This window comes from Sander vitreus, chromosome 19 (assembly GCF_031162955.1).
Source record: "Sander vitreus isolate 19-12246 chromosome 19, sanVit1, whole genome shotgun sequence".
Classification (NCBI taxonomy): Eukaryota; Metazoa; Chordata; class Actinopteri; order Perciformes; family Percidae; genus Sander; species Sander vitreus.
In genome coordinates, this window is record NC_135873.1 from 12,459,934 (window position 1) to 12,481,532 (window position 21,599).

General features: G+C 41.0%; 1 protein-coding gene across 1 annotated transcript in view; it reads right to left on the reverse strand.

The window, feature by feature from the left end:
- Positions 1-21,599, reverse strand: part of slc8a4b (solute carrier family 8 member 4b) — a 92,488-nt gene that overhangs the window by 15,929 nt on the left and 54,960 nt on the right. The window contains exon 11 of the mRNA XM_078276285.1: positions 21,273-21,465. Coding sequence (XP_078132411.1) covers positions 21,273-21,465 — 193 coding nt within the window. The remainder of the gene's footprint in view (positions 1-21,272; positions 21,466-21,599) is intronic.

Sequence of the window (21,599 nt, forward strand, 5' to 3'; positions counted from 1 at the left end):
AAAAGAAAACCTTTGTTCGACTCTCATCTGAGTGGTTGCAATGCAAACAAAACAATGTGAGGGAGGCCAACAGAGAGCCAGAGAGATAAAAAAGCTCTTAAGGGGAGAGATATTACCTCTCTTAATGATATCATGGAACGCATAATGAGAAACAACACAAAACACACACTCTGTCTCTCCCACATACACACTTGTGCTAAGTGGTCTCCAGCTGTGCTGAGTAATAAAGTTGGTTTCTCTGGTGTGTGTGTGTGTGTGTGTGTGTGTGTGTGTGTGTGTGTGTGTGTGTGTGTGTGTGTGTGTGTGTGTGTGAGATAACAGAGACGGATAGGTGCATGAGTTGAGGTTTGAGGAGAGGGGCAGAGGAAAATATGAAGCTTTTCTCTGTCAGCAATGTGATAGAGAAAATGTAAAAGAAGGAAGACAAGAAAACAAGATGTGGAAAATGAGGAAGGGGCGAGACCAGAATATAAAATTAGAGGGGAAAAGAGACACCGGTAGACAAAGAAAATATGGAGGTTTCCCCTCTGAATAAAACAGAGGGTCAGTTGGGTATATCCACCAAATGGGTATCATAAGAAGAGGTTTTATTGCCAGAGATTTGTGAGCTCTCCACTACAAGCTGCTGCTACAGATGCTACTTCAGGGTACACTTAGGTTATTAACTTTAATTAGATGCTGTTACAAAATGACAGAGTATGCAGGGACATGGAGCAACGTTAAAGTTAGATGGATATTTTGAGAATGGTGTACTTCAAATCCAGAATTTACAAGATGAGTGTGATTGTGATCCCTAAACTATACTCTATTTAATCTGTAAACTACAATCCCATTGCTGCAGGCATCAACTGTTTGGTGGAACAGCCTGAACACCTTGATGGAAAAAAACGTAAATCCAGTTTCAATCCCCCCCCTGTAGCGGATATCTGAACTCAAATCCATAAAGACATGAGAGAGCTTCCATTTTCTCAGCCCAACCTGTAGTACTGTATCTGCTGGCATCCAGGAAGGAGAGGAAGAAGGGTTAGAAGAACGAGAGATACTGTAGGAGAGGGAGGATGGAATTCTGTTTCGGAAAGGAATCGGAAACACACACACACGCGGGCGGTATGGAGAATATATGGTTGGCATGGAAACCATGAAGATATGAAGTGGAATAGCACCCCCCACACACGCACATTCAGTATACACACAAATCACAGTCGCTTATACACCTCATTATATACTGTACTGTACATGTTTAAGTCAATGATGACAGGCACACTAATGCCTTCCCTATCTGCATTACATTGTGTGGGATTAAGCTATGACCACGAATCACATTATGCATACTGTACATCACCACACACACACACACACACACACACACACACAAATCTGCATGATGTACCGTAATCTAGAGCAGCTACTGTACTGTTTTCCGCTGGGAGCAGAAGAGGAAAAAGGGATGGACGAGAGGATGGAAGAGAATGAGAAGGAGAGATTAAGAAAAAGATTGCCGGAAGAAGTAAAAAAAATGAAGAGTAGAAAATAAGAGGCTGAGATACAAAAAACAGAAGGGGGAGGAAGAAGAGAAGGAAAGAAAAGTGGCATGCACCACAACAGGAGTAATGGGCTAAAAGGTAGGAGTAAGGGGAGAGAGAAATAGAGGGAGATGTGGAAAGGTACTACAGGAAAGGAAGAGGACTATAAAGACGAAGGAGGAAAGAAAGACAGGCTGTGAGTGTGAAGGTTGGACTAAGCTGAGAAAACATGTCAACACTACTACTACTTCTCCCATTGAGTTGAAAGTACCGTAGTATACGCAACTTAGGACAGAAAGAGCTACAGTACATATACACATGTAGAGTAGCAGCAGGGAAGCGCAAAATCGACACACTTGCATCAGAGTACAAACGCAAATGGGTGTGATCAGTAAGGGCAGTAAAGTCTTCACTGCATGCTGATGGACAGAAGGGATACTCAGCTTTAATGCACGGCAGAAATGATGAGCGAGAGATTTCTGTGCTGAATGAATGCGCTGGTACAGTAGGAAGTGCGCTCCAGTAGCTACCACTGCACGGACCAGTCCCAAATTCTCACACAATAATGACGTAAAGGTGTACAAAACAAAGCAGCCATTGAGCCATGATACATAAAAAACAATACACTGCATACATTCAGATCTACAATACTGACAGAAGATAAAAGCAGGCGCACTGGGTAAAGTTGCGCGCACACATTTGAAATTACAAAATCAGCTGATTTGAATTAGATAAAATGTATTTCTTAAATTCTTATATTCCTAAGTGCTGCATTAGAAATGCTAATGGATTTTTTTTATTTTTTTTATTTTACCTTTATTTAACCAGGAAGAGACTCATTGAGATTAAAAATCTCTTTTTTCAAGAGTGTCCTGGCCAAGACAGGCAGCAGTACAACCACACATACAGTACATACAAACACAAAATACGCAAAAACACCAAAAAAAACATAGAACAACTGACACTGAAAGTTCTTTAACTGATCACTGATAAGGGATTCAAGAACCTTGACCAGGACAGACAGTTTAGAGATTGGTCTGTAGTTATTTAAGATGGTAGGGACACCACCTTTTAGCAGGGGAACCACAAAGGCTGATTTCCAGATAGGAGGAATGACATTTGTATTCAAACACAGATTAAAAATATTAGTTAAGGGCATGGCAATAACATTTCCTGCTAGCTTTAAAAAGTAGGGTTCCAGTTTATCAGGGCCTGCAGATTTTGTTGTGTCCAAATGCTTGAGGGCTTTATTTACATCTGTGATAGGACTGAAACTAAAAGACTGACTAGAAGGATCCAGACCAACAGTCTCAACTGTAGAGGAACACTCATGTTGAGGACTGAATGACTCAAATAAAAATCCTGAGGCTATAAAATGTTCATTGAAACAATCAAGCATTTTGGCCTTGTTGGTAACTTTTAGAGAGTCCATCACAATGCTTGAGGGAAGCTCCTGGCCTTTACTGTTTTCTGATAATGATTTGATAGTTTTCCAAAATGTTGATGGACTATTCAGATTATGAGTGGTTTGAGAAAGAAAATGGTCTTTTCTAATTTTGACAGTACATGTATTGCGCAGCTGTCTGAAGACCAGCCAGTCAGAGTTCTGATTCGATTTTCTGGCCTTTGCCCACGCCACATTGCGCTCACGAAGGATATTTGCTAAATCAGGTGAAAACCAAGCATTGTTTCGGCCTTTGACTCTGTACTTCTTTAGTGGAGCATACTTATTAATTATATTGGTAAACCCTTCATAAAAGAGGTTCCAGGCACTTTCAACATCTGTACTGATATTCATTTTTTCCCAGTCATAGTTAGATAAATCATTAAGGAATTCTTGTTCTGTGAAGTGCTTCTGCTGAAGGATGCTGGATCACACAACTCCCGACAGTTAGAATTAAAATGTATAAATGGACTTGGTGGTTGACTTTGGACTGGTACCACGGTAATGATGCCGCAGAAGGCCGTTACTGTTCCTGGGGCAGAGTGGCAAATAAAAATCTGAGATAACTGCAGATAGTTGTGTTATTTCTAGTGCCATATTTGGATAACTATATATTCTTCTGATGTGCTTGTTTTTTGAGCAGGAAAGTAGAAAGTGCTGCTTTGAATATCCTAATTCTCTCTCTCTCTCTGCCATGTGTGTGATGTGTTACTTGGGGAGGATCTCTAGAGGACAAGGCCGCACTTTACAGTTTTTAAGAGGAAGCAAAGATAAAATGAAACAGGGAGTGTGTGTGATCATTAAAATTTAAAGGGAATATGCAAACATTTTGAACAGCCTCTTAATTTGTACATACGCATAAATCAACTGTTAACATACATAAACACATTCACAGCAATGCACACATCAACACCTTTTCCCCTTTTGTAACTACATACACAGAATGTGATTCACACTGACAGTATGGGGGGGTTGGGATTGAAGGCTTAGCTGAAGATTCAAGGCTTGTGACTTCAATAATATGAGACAGACAGACAGACAGCCCTGACATCAACCCAGACTCCCACAGCTATTCCCACATGGCACTTTGCCCTCCTCGTGTAATTTGTGTCAATTTGAAAAAGAGTATAGCAGGACCCGAGCCTGACGGTATGAAAGGGTACAGAGGAATCACAGCGCTCAGTTTGCCTCTAAAGGGAACCGCCTGACCTCACACGAGTGCATGAATCTGTGAATCAGCTGAGAGTTTCCTTGATGTGGCTCGTTCATCATGGGTCAGGGGTTTGAGCAACACTTTGATGTTGTGTAAGAGTTTATGTAACTAGTGTCGTCAGCCATTTTGCATCTTTCCAAAGAAGCGTGGGTACAGTTCAGTCCTGGAAAATGTCATGATGTGATAAAAAAAAAAACAGGGAATCTTCACCTGAACGGTGACAAGTAGCTTGTTTACAAGATTAATTTTGTCTTTCAGGTATAAGAACCAGGCAGCTGTTACTTTGGGAAACGTGAGCTAAAAATGAAGATTTTCACAGCTACTGTATCACCTTTTCTGGTATGTAAAGCCAAATGTTAATTGGTGTTGCCGCTGCAGTGCATTTTATCTTTCTATAAACTAGAAAACATGGCAATATTTACAGTCAAATTGGACTTTTTTTGATACTTTATTAAACCCTTTTGACTAATTTCTTGGCATTTTATGACGGTATAAAAGAAAAAGCTGTACCACCTGCCGTCAGCAGTATGTAAGCTGAATCCCAGACGCTTGACAGCGTTGCAGTTTAAAGCTGTCATTAGGTGGTTCCCATGGTGATGACCAAGATACATAATGGCCACCCTGCTCTCCCGATGTTTTTGTTGTGTGTCAGAAAATGTTTAAACGTTACGGCTGCCAGTTCTGCTCTCACTCTTCCGCAAACCCTCTTAGCAGCTATTAATTATACATCAGTGGAGAGATGCACGGAGAGATGGGTATGGATGGATGAAGAAAGATGAGAAGAGAAAGAATGGTTTGGTAGAAAGAAAAAAATAGAAATTGGAGAATAGGGGAATACAAAATAAGGAAACAAGCCAATACATAAAATAATGAAGGATGGATGGAGTCTACAGGGACAGATGGGGAGATTAAAACCAAAGACAAAGATGAAGCGAGTAAAATGCACGGAGGGAAACTAAATTTCAGAGAAAAGGAGGGCTGAAGAGAGAATAGACAAGGGGAAAGAGTAAAAATTAGAAACAGACAAAAACATACAGATAAATAGCCAGACATGACTTAATCTTAACTACTCCTTATCCATTCTTCACAAGCAGGGTTGAAGACAAACACGCAAAGAGAGATAATTGAGAAACAGGCAACAGTCCTTCCTCCTCTTCTGTTGTCGTCCCTTGTTCTTTTATCCCTCTCCGCTCTCTCTTCCTCTCGTCTGTTCTCATGTATGTTTAAACACTTCTCATCATATATTTATGTTCTGGTCAAACAGGCGGCTGCCATGGAGAATGTCATAACACACAGACAGAATCTGTTTCACTTGCCTCCATGTTGTTCAGAGGTACATACAATTTAGTTTAGGAAGTTAAAAGGTTGTTAGATTCATCATATTCCCCACTCTCTACAGTATCATATAGATTCTCTATCAGCTTGTTGTAACTCTCTAAAGTAACTTTGTGATGTTTGAGTGAAAAAACCCAACACCCATTTCTATGGTTGCATTTCCTACAGTAAAATTCTGCATGAGTACATACAAATTTCCCCAAAATTTAGCTTGAAGTATTTGGTATCTTCGGAAACTTTTGGAGGCAAACATTAGCTGCTGGGCCTCAGTTGACCTCTGTTCATCCTACTCTGTACCTTTTTATATATACACACATATATATATTATTTTTGGCACAAAGTAAAGATCTCAAAATGGGGTTAGGTTTCTATGAAGTAGTCTAGGAAAAGCCACCAAACATCCCAACATGTTTCTGTTTTTGTTTTTTTTGTGTATATTCTTGAACAAATATTCAATTAAATTAGCACAAACCAGTAAACACACAGTAAGCCTGGAGCATTTAGGGCCCTGGGGGAGTTGCCCACTTTGCTGGTGGTCCAGCCTTGATTTACACAAGAATTCCAAATAAAGTTCAGTGGGTTTGAACAAAATGTGACTTTTTTAATGAACACTGTGTGATAAAGAGTTAAAGGTTCGTCGTTAGAAAATGAATGTTAGTCAGCGGTTGTCCTCACAAATATAGACATATCTGTTAAATGTGTGTAATGACACCTTGGTTTGATTGACTAGCATCAGCGGCTCAAGGTGAGTGCCTTTAGGCAGTGGGATATATATAATATGCCAGCTTGGCAGCCAAGTTGGCATGCGGCTGCTTGCCAGAGGCTCTAACTCACATACACTCACTCCACACAATCCTACCCCTCGGCACAGAAAAAATGACCAGTCCTCTCTTTCCATCCCCTCAATCTCCTTCACTCATTATTCCTCTTTCCCTCCATTTCCACCCAGGGTGCCAACAGTTGGCCGTTCTCCTCATCCATTATTCCTTCCTCTCTTCCTCCTGCCCTATTTGTTTTACTTTCATCCCTCTAGCCATCATTTGCCCTCATTCTCTCTCTTCCCACCTCCACCTGCCCTTTCCCCTCCGTCTTATTTTTTCTTTTCTCACCGTTGTTTTGTCTCACCCCCCCATTTCTCTCTCTCTCTCTCTCTCTCTCTCTCTTGTTCTCATTTACTGCCCGTCTCTGAACCCATTCATATTTTCTCTGACACCTTCACTCTCCTCCTGTTTCCCCTTTGTCTGTCTTTCTGTCTTTTATCTATCACTCACAATACCTGCACAAGTGTGTTTATAACCTGGAGGTCGTGAGAGGTCATCAGGGGAAATTACAGTAAGAAAAGTGGATGAGCCACAAGGAATATTACTATATATGCATGTGCATCTAGTGGTTCTGTAATACAGTTGAATTATAAAACTTAACATGATTGAGCACATCATTTCCCAGTTTGGTAGTTAGTATGATAATTATCAACATGTCTTGTCTGTTTGTGTAACAGAAATGAATGAAGTGAAGTGATTTTAGGAGGAGCATGTTGGAGCTGTTTCTTTATAACAGAACATTTCTGAAAAAGCACCTTAACACAAGAACATAGTGCTTGTGTTTTGTCTCTGGCTACAGTGTGGGTTGCCAGATGTGGCTAGTAAATTGAAACTGCAATAAAAAAAAACTGAATTAATGTGTGTTTCCATCCACTATTGTTTTGCAAATAGCAGGAGTTGGACATATCCAGCTCAACAATGGGGGCGCTAATTCTCCAACTGAGTGCCATTAAACCATTGCAAAAGAAGACATGAAAGTTAAAAGAACGACAGTCAAACCTCAAACAAACAAGGTTTTCTTTCTCCTCTTTCTTCCCCCTCTCCTCTTACCCTGTGTTGGTTCTGTCTCTTCATTCCGTATGCACTTAGATGAATCTCTGCGCTCTCAAGAGCACAACGCAGGACATTTTTCAATGCATCTCTCCTTTCATTTGTTTTGTTCATGTTTTTACTCTCTTTCGCGTGCTTATCTCTTGGTTTACCCTTCACCTCCTATTCTCTCCTCTATTTGTATTAACTGACCATTAAAACCGAAAGTCGTCTCTAAAATAAGCTTTATTGGCACTGTGTTTATGGCACGTTGAAGACATCAATAAACGGGAGCCATGGCGTACACTAAAAACTGCTTATAAAAAGAGCGGAGATGTGTGTGTGTGTGTGTGTGTGTGTGTGTGTGTGTGTGTGTGTGTGTGTGTGTGTGTGTGGTGTGTGTTCATGTTTGTTTGTTTAAAGTCTGGCCTGTAATGACATTTTAAAAAGCATAGACCAAAATAACTATTTTTTCCCCTGTAAATACACATTGTTCAAACTTCACCTGCTATCAACATTTACGCAGAGAAACGCGCACATGAAAGATTTGAAGGTAAGAGATTTAAAGGTAAGAAGGAGGAATATGATAAAGTGAAGAGTGAAAAAGATGGAGGGCAAACAATGAAGCGGTAAGAAGAAGTGATGCAGCAAAAGGAACAGCAAAAGAGGTGAGAAGGAGCGGATGGGTGAACGATAAGACGGCGAGGCATGATATATCATCCTGTAAAATGAAGAGAAGAGGGAGACAGAGAAGATATCTGCGATGGGAAGAATAAAAGTGGAGAGACAACAGGGCGCGAAGATAGATAGAGCTGAGGTGGAGGGCAAAGAGAGATTAATAAAGGAGAGGAAGGATGAGTGAGAGACAGATGGATGCTGAGGGAAGAGGGGCAGATCAGGGCAGAATATTAGGATGGAGTGGAAGAGAATTGGAGAAAGGGTTGGAGGAGGAAAGCAAGACAAAAGGATGACAGAGGGAGAGAATAAGGGAAAAAGGGGGGGGGGGTTGGGCAGAAAGACAAAAAAAGACAATGAGTTAAATGGAGTCAGATGGAGAGAAGAAGAAGAGCTTGTGTGAGTCACATCATCTCCTCTGCAAGCTATTAGTGATTTAATCACTCTGACATCACTGAGTGTGTGTGTTTCCGTGTGTGTGTGTGTGTGTGTGTGTGTGTGTGTGTGTGTGCATATCATACCAGATTACTCTAAGCTAGTGCAGTCAGGAACTGGCTCATCACTTTTCCACAGCAGCGTGCATTCATCATGTCAGAGTCAAGTTTTGCAATCTATGGACTAAGACCAAAAAACAGTTTGCAGGTTGTCACTGGTGGGACTCCACTAGACTGATGGAAGCGGTTACGGATCGATATCCACCATGAGACTGATATTAGCAGTTTGATAAACTAAATAACTGATCTAATAGGACAGAAGTTAATTTGCAACTGCGGCACTGTAAAAAAATTAGTAAGAGCATAGGGATTAGTATAAGCAGACCAAAACTAGGTAGGTAGGTTGGGTTGGTGGATGGGTCAAACGAACAGGACTTTCACCCTGGTAAGCGGTGTTCGTGTCACATGTAAAACAAAATGTCATCATTGAGTGTTTTTTACGTAATGTTCCTTATGTAACGCTCTTAACTAATGCCACAAAAGTTTGTATTTAACCCAGACCACGCTCTTACCACTCTTACCAACCCTAACCAAGTAGTTTTGTTGCCTAAACCTAACCAAGTAATGTTTGTTTAGTTGGAATTCACAACGGGACACCCAAAGCATTAAAAGTGTACACCAAGGGGTCCTGACCATGCTAAATGCGGTGTTACCATATGAATAGATGATAACGGCCTTCTGGTGTAGCAGGCCCTTTACAACCCATATCTATGATGCTAATAACCACTGATAACACCCATTCAATGGAGTGATAACATTTTAAATGGTTGGACTACATTCACCACTTTTTGCAATCAGAATATTTCTCTTATTTGTTGTAAAATCTTTGTACACTGGATAAAAGTTTGGTAATCCCTGCCAGCAACAGACAGTCTGAGGATTCATTATCATTTCACTTCATTAGTTTGACACTGACATCAGAGCAGTATCCAGTCATGCACAAACAGAGGTCAATGCTCTAATTTGATTAAACAATGCCCTCTGCCCTCTATTTGTTGAAAACTGTTGGGCTACGCCAGGGGAGTACATACAGCCAGTGCAGACAGCGCGGTGGAGGGTTTAAGTTATACTGTAAATACATTCAATTAAAAATGAGTCGCTACCAGGTGGATAGCCAGCCTATTATAATACTAGTACGCTAGCCAATAGCCTAGTAGATGCTAGGTACGCTATTCCTAGCATTAGGTAACCCTTTCATTTCCATATTCTTGGTTGCAGGCCTTAGCAGTCGGAGACAGAGTCAGAACCAGGCAGTTCAGTTGCAGTCAGCACCCCAAGTGACCCCAACCAAGTAGGAACACCTACTGGAGATGACAGAGGCTAGGACCAGGGTGAGGTGATGCCAGTCAGTGCATTTTGGCATTTTGATTAAAGTGTTATAGATGCTGATGCAAAATGTTATATCATATATCAATATGGCTGTTTGTTGTGCTGTGAAATCATCATTTGACAGGGTTCATGCAGACGTTTCTGTGTGTAGCTGGGCAGTTTTCAGGACATGGTGTTGTTTTTTGTTAAATATTGCAGCTCCCTTCTCTCTCTTTCTGTGCTATAAGATTCATTTTACTATGATCCATAGCCTTTTATAACAAATAGCAGTGCACTCGCAAGGTTATTGCCCCCAAAAATGCCTTTTGTTAAAGTCAGGGGTCATTTCAGCACCACAGTGAAACAGACAGCTCCTCTGCTTTCAGGCTCTGATGCTTGTTTTCACGTTTCAGCACTTTGACTGTCAGAGCGCTATCCATGGTCCTGATAGCTTCCTCTTTCTCTTTGAACAGAGTAGGCTGCAACGATTTGAGTCTTACAATCTATTCATCGACTCATTTGTCAATTTATTAATTAGTCCAAATCACTGAAAATTATTTGGCAACACTTTTGATAATAAATTAATTGACTAAGTAAATATTCAAGCAAATCATGTCAAACATATCCTGGCTTCAACTTCGCAATAGTGAGGATTTGTTGCTTTTTTTAACCAGGAATCTGTGTGTTTTGTACTGTTGGTCGGACAAAACAAACAAGCAGAAGATGTAACCTTGGGTTTAAGGAAGTTGTGATGGGAATGTTACACCATTTTCTGACATTTTATAGACCAAATAATGAATGAATCAATTGTAAGAATACGTGGCAGATTAATTAATTAGGTTAAGAATTGTTAGTTGTGTAGAATACATTGCACAGTTAGCCTCTGCACTGCATATTACATGGTGTACCTCCTGGTTGCTTTGAGGCAGAAATAAGAAAGGTGGCACTATTCTTCCAGCACAAATCTAGCTTAAACTTCCAGCCTCTTTCAATGGCTGATGGTAGAAGTAGTGAAGAACTAATTAAAAAAATAAAACCTTCCCTCATGTAGTGGGGTTATGGGAAACCTAGTCTTTAAAAGAAAAAAAAAAAACAGTGGTGTGAAACAGAGGCTGCTACTCATTGCAAACATGACCTTGTTTGTTCGTAGGAATAATCTCTTTATACCCTCTATAATTAATTTGATGAATTAGATATAAGAGGCCGTCCATACTCCAAGTGGTTAATTCAGTCTTCTGAGGAAGTGTTTAAAAACTGTGGGCAAACTTGCAGTCAAATTAAATAAATGAAACATCCCAGCTGACCCACCCTGGAGCTTCGGCCCCAGTCTCGTTGGTCTGTGAATCCAGCACTGAGGCCTTTAATGTGGTCTTGGAGTGGAAGGATGGGGACCAGTGGAGCCAGGAGGCACGGGGCAGATAGGGAGAGGGTGGAGGAGGGGGGCATAGAGGGTGTCTCTATCCCCCTGTTGAAGCTTTAATCATGGGCATGGAAGGGCATGCCTGTTGCCACAGCTCACAGTGGGTCTCTGAGCCGTGATTACAGGGTGTGTGCAGGCCACAGGGGGTTGATCACAGACATGCGTTGGTAAGAGTCAGTGTGTGCATGTAAGTGTGTGTGTGTGTGTGTGTGTGGCCACTGGACTCTGACCATAGGGTGTGTGTATGCTTGGCAGAGAAAATTGCTGGGACTGCAATGCTAAAAAAAAGAAATAAAAAAAAACAACAGCGGAAGATGCAGGGCTAAGAAGTACAAAACGAGAGACACAGAAAGACAGAGCAGAGACAGGGATGCTAAATGGCAAAATTGTATAACAAAGAGACAGAGGAAACAACAACAAGGGGTAAAAAAAGCAGACAGCCAGACACAGACCGAGGCAGCAGGGTTAGCATTTCAAAGTCAAAGCTGTTTCAACGCAACATCCTACCTTTCTATATACCTGTCTAAAGCACTACTGTAAAATCCTTAACAGCAACCTTAACTGTCAGGTTACTGTCATCTTACGTAGACCCAAAAATCAAGAGATTTCTCTGCTGTTTAACAGCAGCACTGCAAGACAAAGACACACAGAGAGAGAGAGAGAGAGAGAGAGAGAGAGAGGAGCCAGAGGCGGGGATTAACACTGTGTTTAGAGAAAGCCAGAGGTGCTCTGTGGCTGTGTGTGTGTGTGTGTGTGTGTGTGTGTGTGTGTGTGTGTGTGTGTGTGTGTGTGTGTGTGTGTGTGTGTGTGTGTGTGTGAGGCACTGTCAGCCGTTTTACTGTAGTACGGCGGAAAACATCAATGGGTAAACAACAGCCGGCTGCTGCCACATCGATTTCAATACACAGCTGAAAGATAATACACACAGGCTCGCACACATGGAGAGAAACAGATGCACACGCACGGAGAAAGCGTCTAAAGTTGTTAAAGATGTTGACTTAAGCTACTTAACTTTGACTGCACTGACATTAGAGAGGATGAAGAGAAAGACAGGGGTGGAAGAGGGAGGGCAGAGGGAGAAAAAAAGAGTCAAGAAGCATGGAGAAGGAGGAGAAACAGAAGAAGAGGAAATGGGAGAATAAACGCATGTGTGCTCTCTATCTTGCCTCTATTTTTTTCATCTTCTCTCTCCTTCATCTTCAGTTTTGCTCTCTGACTCTGTCATTCAGCCTGTCTTTATCTCTTCCTCACCTCGGTCTTTCACTCCGTCAGCCAGACCATGACCATGCTGACATGTGATTTGACTCTTTAATCTTCATAATCCAGTTGGCCAAAGGATGTATTTCTTTACTAATTAAGGAACAAACGATGGATGTGTATCTCACACATGAAGGCACACATGCTCACAGTGCTGACAATAAATGTTAGACATAAAATCAATGAGAGAGAAAATGGGAGGAGAGGAAAAATGGGCAGAGTAATCCTATTTAGACTTTCAGTGCAGACACATGACAGGATAAAAACAAATCCTTAGAAGAAAATGGCAAATTTAAAAACAATCCAGCTCCCTTTTCTAGTCCCACAATTTCTCCCTTTTGTTCTTTATCTTTCTATTTTTCCATCATCTCCTTGTTGTTGTGCTTACAATGGGAGGATGAAAAGTTGCTAAGGCAACAAACGGGGAAAAAAAAAAAAAAAAAAAACTTTCATCCTTATAGAGACGTCGGAATCCTGACAGTCGAACGGAGAGAAAAGAGGATATGGAGAAAGGCAGAGAAAGGAGCGGGGAGTTGTAAGTGTTTATCTGCCCATTAGGCTGCTATTTGAACCTAAAGGGATGTGGGGGGTGTAGGAAAAAAGAGAACAGAATGCAATGCAACTGCCGGGAGTGAAAACTGTCCTGGGATGCACAGTAAATACAGTACGTGCCTCCTGTTTAATGTTATGTGAAGCTCACATAGTCCTGTTTGTACTGTACTGTACTGTAGTACTAGTCTAGTAGTATGAGTAGATTTAATGATGGAATTTTCCACGTGATTGATAGAAAAGGTGTAACTGATGTTTAAGGTAGTTAAACAAATGTTTGAATTGTACAACTGAAACATCAGATGGATTAATAATACCTTAAATAATGTTTATTTTTAATTAAAAACAATAAGAAGAGACTATTATTTCTCTAAGAAATAGCAACAACATGTATAATATATTACAGTCTGGGTTTGAAGAGGATTACAAACATACTCACATACACATGTCAACCAAACATAACTTCTGCAATCAAACTTCTATAAATATCTACAGTACATGTTAGAAATGATCTAGAAAATGTCTGTTGTTATTCTTATAATATTCATCCTAAAGGGACCATGAATGTCTGTACAAATTGTCATGGTGATTCATCCAAAAGTTGTTGAGACATTTCAGTTTGGACCATAGTGGTGGACCACCCACTGACTGCCTGACATTGCCCTCCCTAGAGCCAGGCTGCTAGCATGGTTAAAAATGCTGCAATCATGTCTGTCCAGTTATCTTTGGAAATATAACTTACAAACCACAGAATTGCAAGATAATTCCCAGAGGCGGTTTTGAACCGTGATAAAGGGTTTTAGGCTGGATATTTTCTAATACTCTGCTGCATAAATCTCCCCAGCAGGAAGCAGTATGCATACTAACCAACCAGAGTGCATGCTGTGTTTGTGACAAATATCAACCCACCGCTCGACAGTTTTAACATGTGAGATTCATGCAAAACAGCATGCAAACAACCTTATAATAAGATGTTTCTAGCGTCACATATGTTTTCTACTCTATGATTGGTTCATTGTACCATGATGCATACTACACATGCTGAGACTTTTTGACAAAATGACATTGAAGAATAACATCCAAGCTGCTGTCTGTAACCAGTTTAATCTCAATATGGTGATAAACAGTTTATTAAGCAGTGATCTGATAAGCAGGAAGGGCACAATGTGCAGACGAGCTGATTGTCTGATGCTTAAAGATGCATTACTGTGTGTGTGTGTGTGTGTGTGTGTGTGTGTGTGTGTGTGTGTGTGTGTGTGTGTGTGTGTGTGTGTGTGTGTGTGTTCGGGGCTAAGAGGAAAAGATGATATGACACTGGCTACAGTATATGAGCAACTAATGCATCTGTATGTTTGTGCACAGAACGATACACACTCTAACACACACTAGACGCACATATGCAGCGTTCAGTTCTTGGGGATTTGGAGTTCAAAGAATTTTTTATTTTGGGAACAGCTTTGGGTTAGTCACCCTACTTTGGTGACAGACGGAGAAACAGGTTGCAAATAACAAACACGTTACAAGCACTGTGACACACACAAACACCCACCCACTCTCAAACACACACACACACACACACACACACACACACACACACACACACACACACACACACACACACACATACATACAAACACAGGCACTCACATTCTCACTTTCCTCGTATTTGCACCGTCTCTCTCCTAATTCCAAGAAGCATCTTGCCAAAGGGAGAATGTGTTTTTAAAAACTTACAAGCTGACTTCTTCACCAGCAGCTAATAAATGATCACAGCTCATCTGACAGCTTTGTCAAAAACACTAAGAAGTTGTGTTTGGGCTTCGTTAACACATAGCGCAACATGGCAGGATGCTGGGATTACTGTAATAACTCAATGTTGTTAATGCGGCTGGTGCACTTCAGGGGGTTCTTATTCACATTGGAAACAACAATAACAGATTTAGTCTCAATTTGGGGTGGAGGAAAGGTATCCAGTTGAATGTGTTGTTGTCTGTGATGCATGATGAGATTTCCTCCAAATTAATTCACCCAAACCCTCACTAGAAAAGAGCTTGTCCAATCATAGCTTAGCAACCGTACCTAGGTTCGGCAGGTCTGTCAAGCTTTGGATTTTCCCATGTTGTAGTGGTGTGCATGGGTCTCTATTAAGAGACATAATCTGCCTTTAGTGGTGACTTTTTACAGTATTTGCCTTTCTAAAAGCACAAGAGCAAGTGGAAGGAATGGATTAAACAGTGTGTTTTTCTGTTTGTGCAAACCTTGTAGCATGTCTGGCTTACTACCCACAGTAGTAAATCATCACTTCCAAGGCCAAAAAGCACATAATTAACTAACTGCATTAGTTTGTGGGGTTACAGGTTACATAACATTAGTGGCTTCTTCTTGCTCTTCATTAAATTTAGTGAAGATGCACTCTGGCAACCCCAGCTAATTTTTACCTGAGATGTTACATTCTTCAAACACATTGGATAGTCCTCAAGCAGCTTTAGCCTCCAACTTTTAGCACAATACAGTTTTTCACGATTGCTATGACCATTTTTTCAATACTTTCAAACAACTTTCCTAAACTCTTAACGCACCAACACACCTACAACACACAATTGGCAAAACAGTTAATTTCATGCTCAAAATCACACATTGTAAACTAAACTCCAACACTGATTTTCAAAATACAATAATTCACTAACACAATACACTGTGTTTACCAAAACAATGCAATCGTGTGTCTAAGTCAAATAATTATTCCAAAACACTAACACATGTTCTCTCCCAACAGGGACATTTAGTCAATCATAGAACAATGTCATACAAAACACTGACATTAGATGGAATTACAGAAACTGCATTATTTTAAATGTGTCAGGTCTGCCCTTATACAATAGATAATAGTATATTGTATCGATCATACATTGTGTTTTGGACTGCAGTTTCTCTTCAAGCCTCTCTACATTTTTGTTTTGTTTAGTAAATGCATGCATATTTTTTTTAAGGATTATTTTTTGGGCTTTTCCGCCTTTATTTGACAGGACAGTTAGTTGAGAAAGGGGAGAGAGAGAGGGGGAAGACATGCAGGAAATCGTCACGTCAGATTTGAAACCTGGACCACTGCGTCAGGGCATAAACCTCCAAGTATATGTGCGCCTGCTCTACCCACTGAGCCAACCCAGCCACCGTTTTGGTTCTTTTGCTGCAGAGATTCAATACAAAAAATGAATGACCCCCGTCTCAGAGTAGCTTTATAGAATGTGCAGTTTATGAAAAAAAGGAGACAGAGACTTGAGAGAATTGTCCTGGTACTCCTCTTCCTCTCCCTCGTGAAGGCATTTTTCTTATTTTCTGTGTTCATCTACAGTATATTGTTCAAATAGGTCCTCTTTTACTGTACTACCATATGATCATGCGATTGAAAGAACCTCAACACCTGAGTGTGTTTCCTACAAGGGAATCAGCTGTGATTGATCTATTTGCATAGCTTCAATCAGCTGTTTCTCAATAAATGCATGTATAAAATGCAGGGGATATATTTGTGTTTCAATTTACAATATGATCAGCTGTTCACTTTGACTTTAGCCTTTAAGTTAGGTTAAGAACATGTTATCTGTTCTGACATACAGTGTGAAATCATTTGTAAATTTGGCAGTGAAGAGCCATTGTTTTGGTCTTGGTGGAGCTTGTGTGTAAAAGAAGTTCAAGCATTTAAAAATTGTGTTAACTGTATGCATTTTGTGTCAAAGCAACAAGAAATGTGTTAATTGTATAGCCTACACAGACGGATGTTGTGCTAACTGTGTTAAGAGTTTATGAAAGTTGTTAAAAGTATTGAAAAAAGTGCCATGGCGATCGTACAAAACTGTAATATGTTTGTAGTCACCAAGAGCAGATTTTGGACCCCATATACAAGATTTGCCATCTTAACACACCAATGTATGGAGCTAGTTTAATTAGCTAGGTAGCTTTACCTGATCTTGTCTATCTTTGTCTGAAATCAAGGATCCATCGTTTTAAAAGTTTCAATGAACCGTGAGGGTACCATCTACCGTTATTATTGTAAACTGAAAAGCTTGTAGCTTGTAGAATAGGCATGACAGGCGAAGCAACGGTAACTAAAGGGAAGGTTTAATTATGGTATTGTATGTTGTGTGAAAGTATGGAAAATGTATCCTGAAGTGAAATTTTAGGAACATATTAATGGTTAAATAAAGTTTCATTTGCAAGGTGACTTATTGAAATGTTTTAGGACTCTGAAATAACTGTATCTAAGCAAAAAATGTTGGAGGTGGTTTGCTATGTAAAGTGAATGCATGCACACAGACACACACACACACACACACACACACACACACACACACACACACACACACACACACACACAAATAATTATAAAGGGCAAAACAGTCATTGAACAGGCTTCGGCACAGTTTGGTGGCGACACCTGTTTGAAATTTAGAATGTGCAGCCAGGGGAGAGGACCCCACACACAGTCATGTACACAAACACACAGTTGTCTGTGTCTTGGCTGTGACTCTGTGCTCTGTTGCAGGTCAGAGGAAGGCTAAGAATAAATGGGCCCTGCTGAGAGAGACACACACACACACACACACACACACACACACACACACACACACACACACACACACTTTTAACTTTGCCTTTGACACATGCCTTCTGAAAGAACAAGACACATAGAGCTGCAGACAGAGAATGAGAGATAACCAGGACAAACTCTTAGGTTCCGTTGGTGAACAAGAGAGAGATAAATACAAGAAGCATTCATGGGCTGAACAAATAGAGAATTAATAAATTCCTTCATGTGCATAATGTGAGTCAAAATAGTCTATAAATATAGATTCAATGTATGTATGTGTGTGTGTGTGTGTGTGTGTGTGTGTGTGTGTGTGACTTACCACTGTAATTAATTCCACTCAAGTGAGAGAACATACCTACATAATAACATCATTATTTCACTCTCTCACTCCCATTCTCCATCACTTCTGTCCTCAGTTCATTATTAAGTCATGAAATGAAGTCATCCTTCTTCATCTACCCCCTTTTCCCTCTGTGAGTAGTAAAGGATTGCATGTGGAAACACATTTTCTCTGTGGGAATGAATTTCCACTGCTATCAAGACATTTGCACGCTACATTTCTTTTCCTCACTTATGTTGCTGCACTATTTTCCCTATGATTTGGATGGCAGGTTGGCCTCTTGGTTGAAATGACCCTTTGAAACGTGGGTCCTCCAGCAAATGAATGTCCCACTTTCATAAAGTTGGAGGACCCAAAAGAGATTTTAAAAAGAATCGTCAAAGTCAAAGAAGAAAAGATTGAAATATCCTGCCTTTTAGTCAATAGTATGGGTCAAGCTCCAAAAACGCTGGGTCCTACATTGCCCATAATTCAACATGATAGCATCTTCTGTTACGTAGTCCATGATAAATGCCCACATCTTTCAAACAGCATTGCCCCAGTTTAACGCAGGCCTTCTGTTAGAAATGTGTAGTCTCCAAGCTGAGATAACCCTGATGACATCATTATGACATCATCAGAAGTTATGTCCTCTGACTTGACAAAACGCTTTCAGAGCCACAGAAGACGTTAAGCACTTGTTTTCACAGGCTGAGTAGTGCTCTTAATGACATGTGTAAATTTGGTGGAGTGCCCCTTTAAACACACATTTCAGAGAAAAAAAAACATCCACCCTGCTGGAATATAAATGAGCAAGAATTCCTGTCAGCCCCAGAGAGCACTCAGCTGAAACCTGACCTGTGACCTGTGATTATAGGAAGCAAGAGAAAGGGGAATTTTCTTTAGAGCTCATGAATTTGAGCTAAAGCCCCCTTCTCTTTCTCGTCATTCTTCTTTTCCATTTCCTCTCCTCTTGTCAGTTCAGCTCCAATGCCTTTTAGATTTCCCCTAAGAATTTTAAGCAGCACCTAGCTCAGCCCTTCTTCTTCCATCCCCCACTTCCCGTGATCCATGTACGGACTTTTACCACTTTACTCTTTTCCCGAACTTTTCAGAAACATCATTCCAACAGACAGAATAAACAAGAAAACTGACTGAGATTAATGTGGGGCGTTGCTTAAATGCAGATAATAGCCAAAAGGAGTAAACAACACAATTATGCCGCGTGAAGGAAGACGGTGTAGGAGAAACAAGAGAGAACGCAGGGAGGTGTGGATGGTGAGTTATGTCGGGGTTGTGATCCAGCTAAATTGCCTTGGCAGTTAAGTCCCTTTTCTCTGAGTAAAGGGTTAGACAGAGATAGATGAATGGAGAGAATGAGGAGAGGGATAAAATAAGGGAGGAGGAGGTAGAACGAAGAGAAAAGAGGAGCTGAGAAAGAAAGAGAGAGAGAGAGAGAGAGAGAGAGAGAGAGAGAGAGGAGCAAGATAAGGGTGTCAGGTATAAGGCAAAGAGGAAGGCAACAAGGGGAGGAAAAAAGGGGAAGAAAAGTCTGACATTGTGTATATATGAAAAGGTGAAAGGCAGAAGGTAGGAAGATGCAAATGAAGAGGAGTCGAGGGTGCCCAGGAGGAGAGACATGAGATGACAGGGAGGTGAGGGTAGAGGAGAAGGTGAAGAAGGGAGGGAAGGAAAGAGGAGGAGATGACGGAGACGACAAAACTCATCCTGCGTGGAAGAAAATCTAAAAATATACCAGACAGAATTATGGGGGATGGGAGAAAGGGGGAGAGATGTTAAAGAAAGCCTGACAGAGACGAAAACAAGAGAAAGAAAGAAAGAAAGAAAGAAAGAAAGAAAGAAAGAAAGAAAATGGCTATCCAGAGCAAATCCAAGGTCAATGAAGAGCAGGAATTTATTGAGGCAAAGCCAGAATAAGAGAGAGAAAGGGGAGGTGGCGGGAGGAAAGACACAAACGAGCGCAGCGGATAAAAGCAGGTTTGCATTAGTGGGACATTTTTGACAAGGGGCTCAAAGGCACAGTGATGAAAAGAGGAGAGAAAACACACAGAAAGGGGAGGCAGCGGGAGAAGACATGAAAAAGTATGGAGGTGGAAGGAATTGTGAGACATCATGCATTAACTAGCCCGTAGCTTTGGTCACAACTACAGTACATGCATAACCCCAGCCCTTAACCATAGCCTACATGTAGCTCTAATCTTAACCTGGAAGCCAAAGTCTTAAAGCTCAAACAGCTCTCCGAAGACAAAAATGTCCTCACTCTCAAGGCCTAAAACTAAAATAGCTCCTTAGAAGGATAGAAGTTCAAGAGCACGCACACGCACACGCACACACACACACACACACACACACACACACACACACACACACACACACACACACACAGAGTTAGAAATGCACTCTATGGGTGCAAGCAACAGATGAACAGCTTTTGAATGGCCTTGCCAACATTTGCCACCCCCACCCCCCATAGACACAAAACCACACACACATGTGTATCATTATACTTGTGAGGACACTCATTGAGATAAATACACTGACTATCCCTATCAACCTTGCATGAATGTCCTCACTCTTCATATCGGTCCTCATAAAGGTACAAAACCACACACACACTCTCACACACACACACACACACACACACACACACACACACACACACACACACTCAAACACAGAGTACTTGCTTTACAGGCCCCAGGAGGCGCTGAGGAAACTGCATTCCCAACTGCTTTATGTATTGGTCAATTTAACACTGCTAACATCAGCATATTAAAAATGCAGGTGCCTAAGGACACAAGAGCAATTTTGTGCGTGTGTGTGTGCATGTGTGTGTGTGTGTGTGTGTGTGTGTGTGTGTGTGTGTGTGTGTGTGTGTGTGTGGACGTTCGCGTGTGAGAAAGATGCAGAGTAGCCTACCTTGAAGAGTTGTATTATTATGCTGTTATCAGCCTAATAGAGCTATTTGTGGTGTGAGTGCATGTTTAACACTCAGTTAAACCAAACAGCCATTTCTGAATGGGAATTAATCACACAGAAAGAGTAATGTGTCATTGGCAATCCAAAAATATGTCAGTCACCTTAAAGTGTCTGACATCTTTCTGATGAATTCAAGAAATATACTGTTTTTTTTTTAGATATTGGGCAATTTGTCAACTGAGAACTGCAGCATCTTTCTATAATTAAAGCTGTGACTGCCATTTTACAGATTTCAAGTGTGCATAAACTGTGTGGTAAAGCGGGTTAAATAAGAGTTACTGACACCATGTCTGTACTTACATGGTCTCGTCATTCTGAAACTCCAGCTTGCCAGCGGCCAGTTCATAGTCCTCCCCTGCCCTAGCGCTGGCATCCACGGTTCGGTAGGGGACGGCTACCAGGCCTCGGGCCCCCGAAGTCCTGAGCACTTTCACCTCCATCACACCTACGCTCTCACTGACCTTCTGACTGGCAGTCTCAAAGGTAAAGATGCCTGAGAAAGAAAAAGGAAAAAAAGGTGGATAAACACCTACGCTCTCACTCACTAGCGTGCTCGCCAATGTGTACGGTATATATAGTGGAAGGGATAATAGATTACCACCCACTCTATCTAGATAAAACATAATA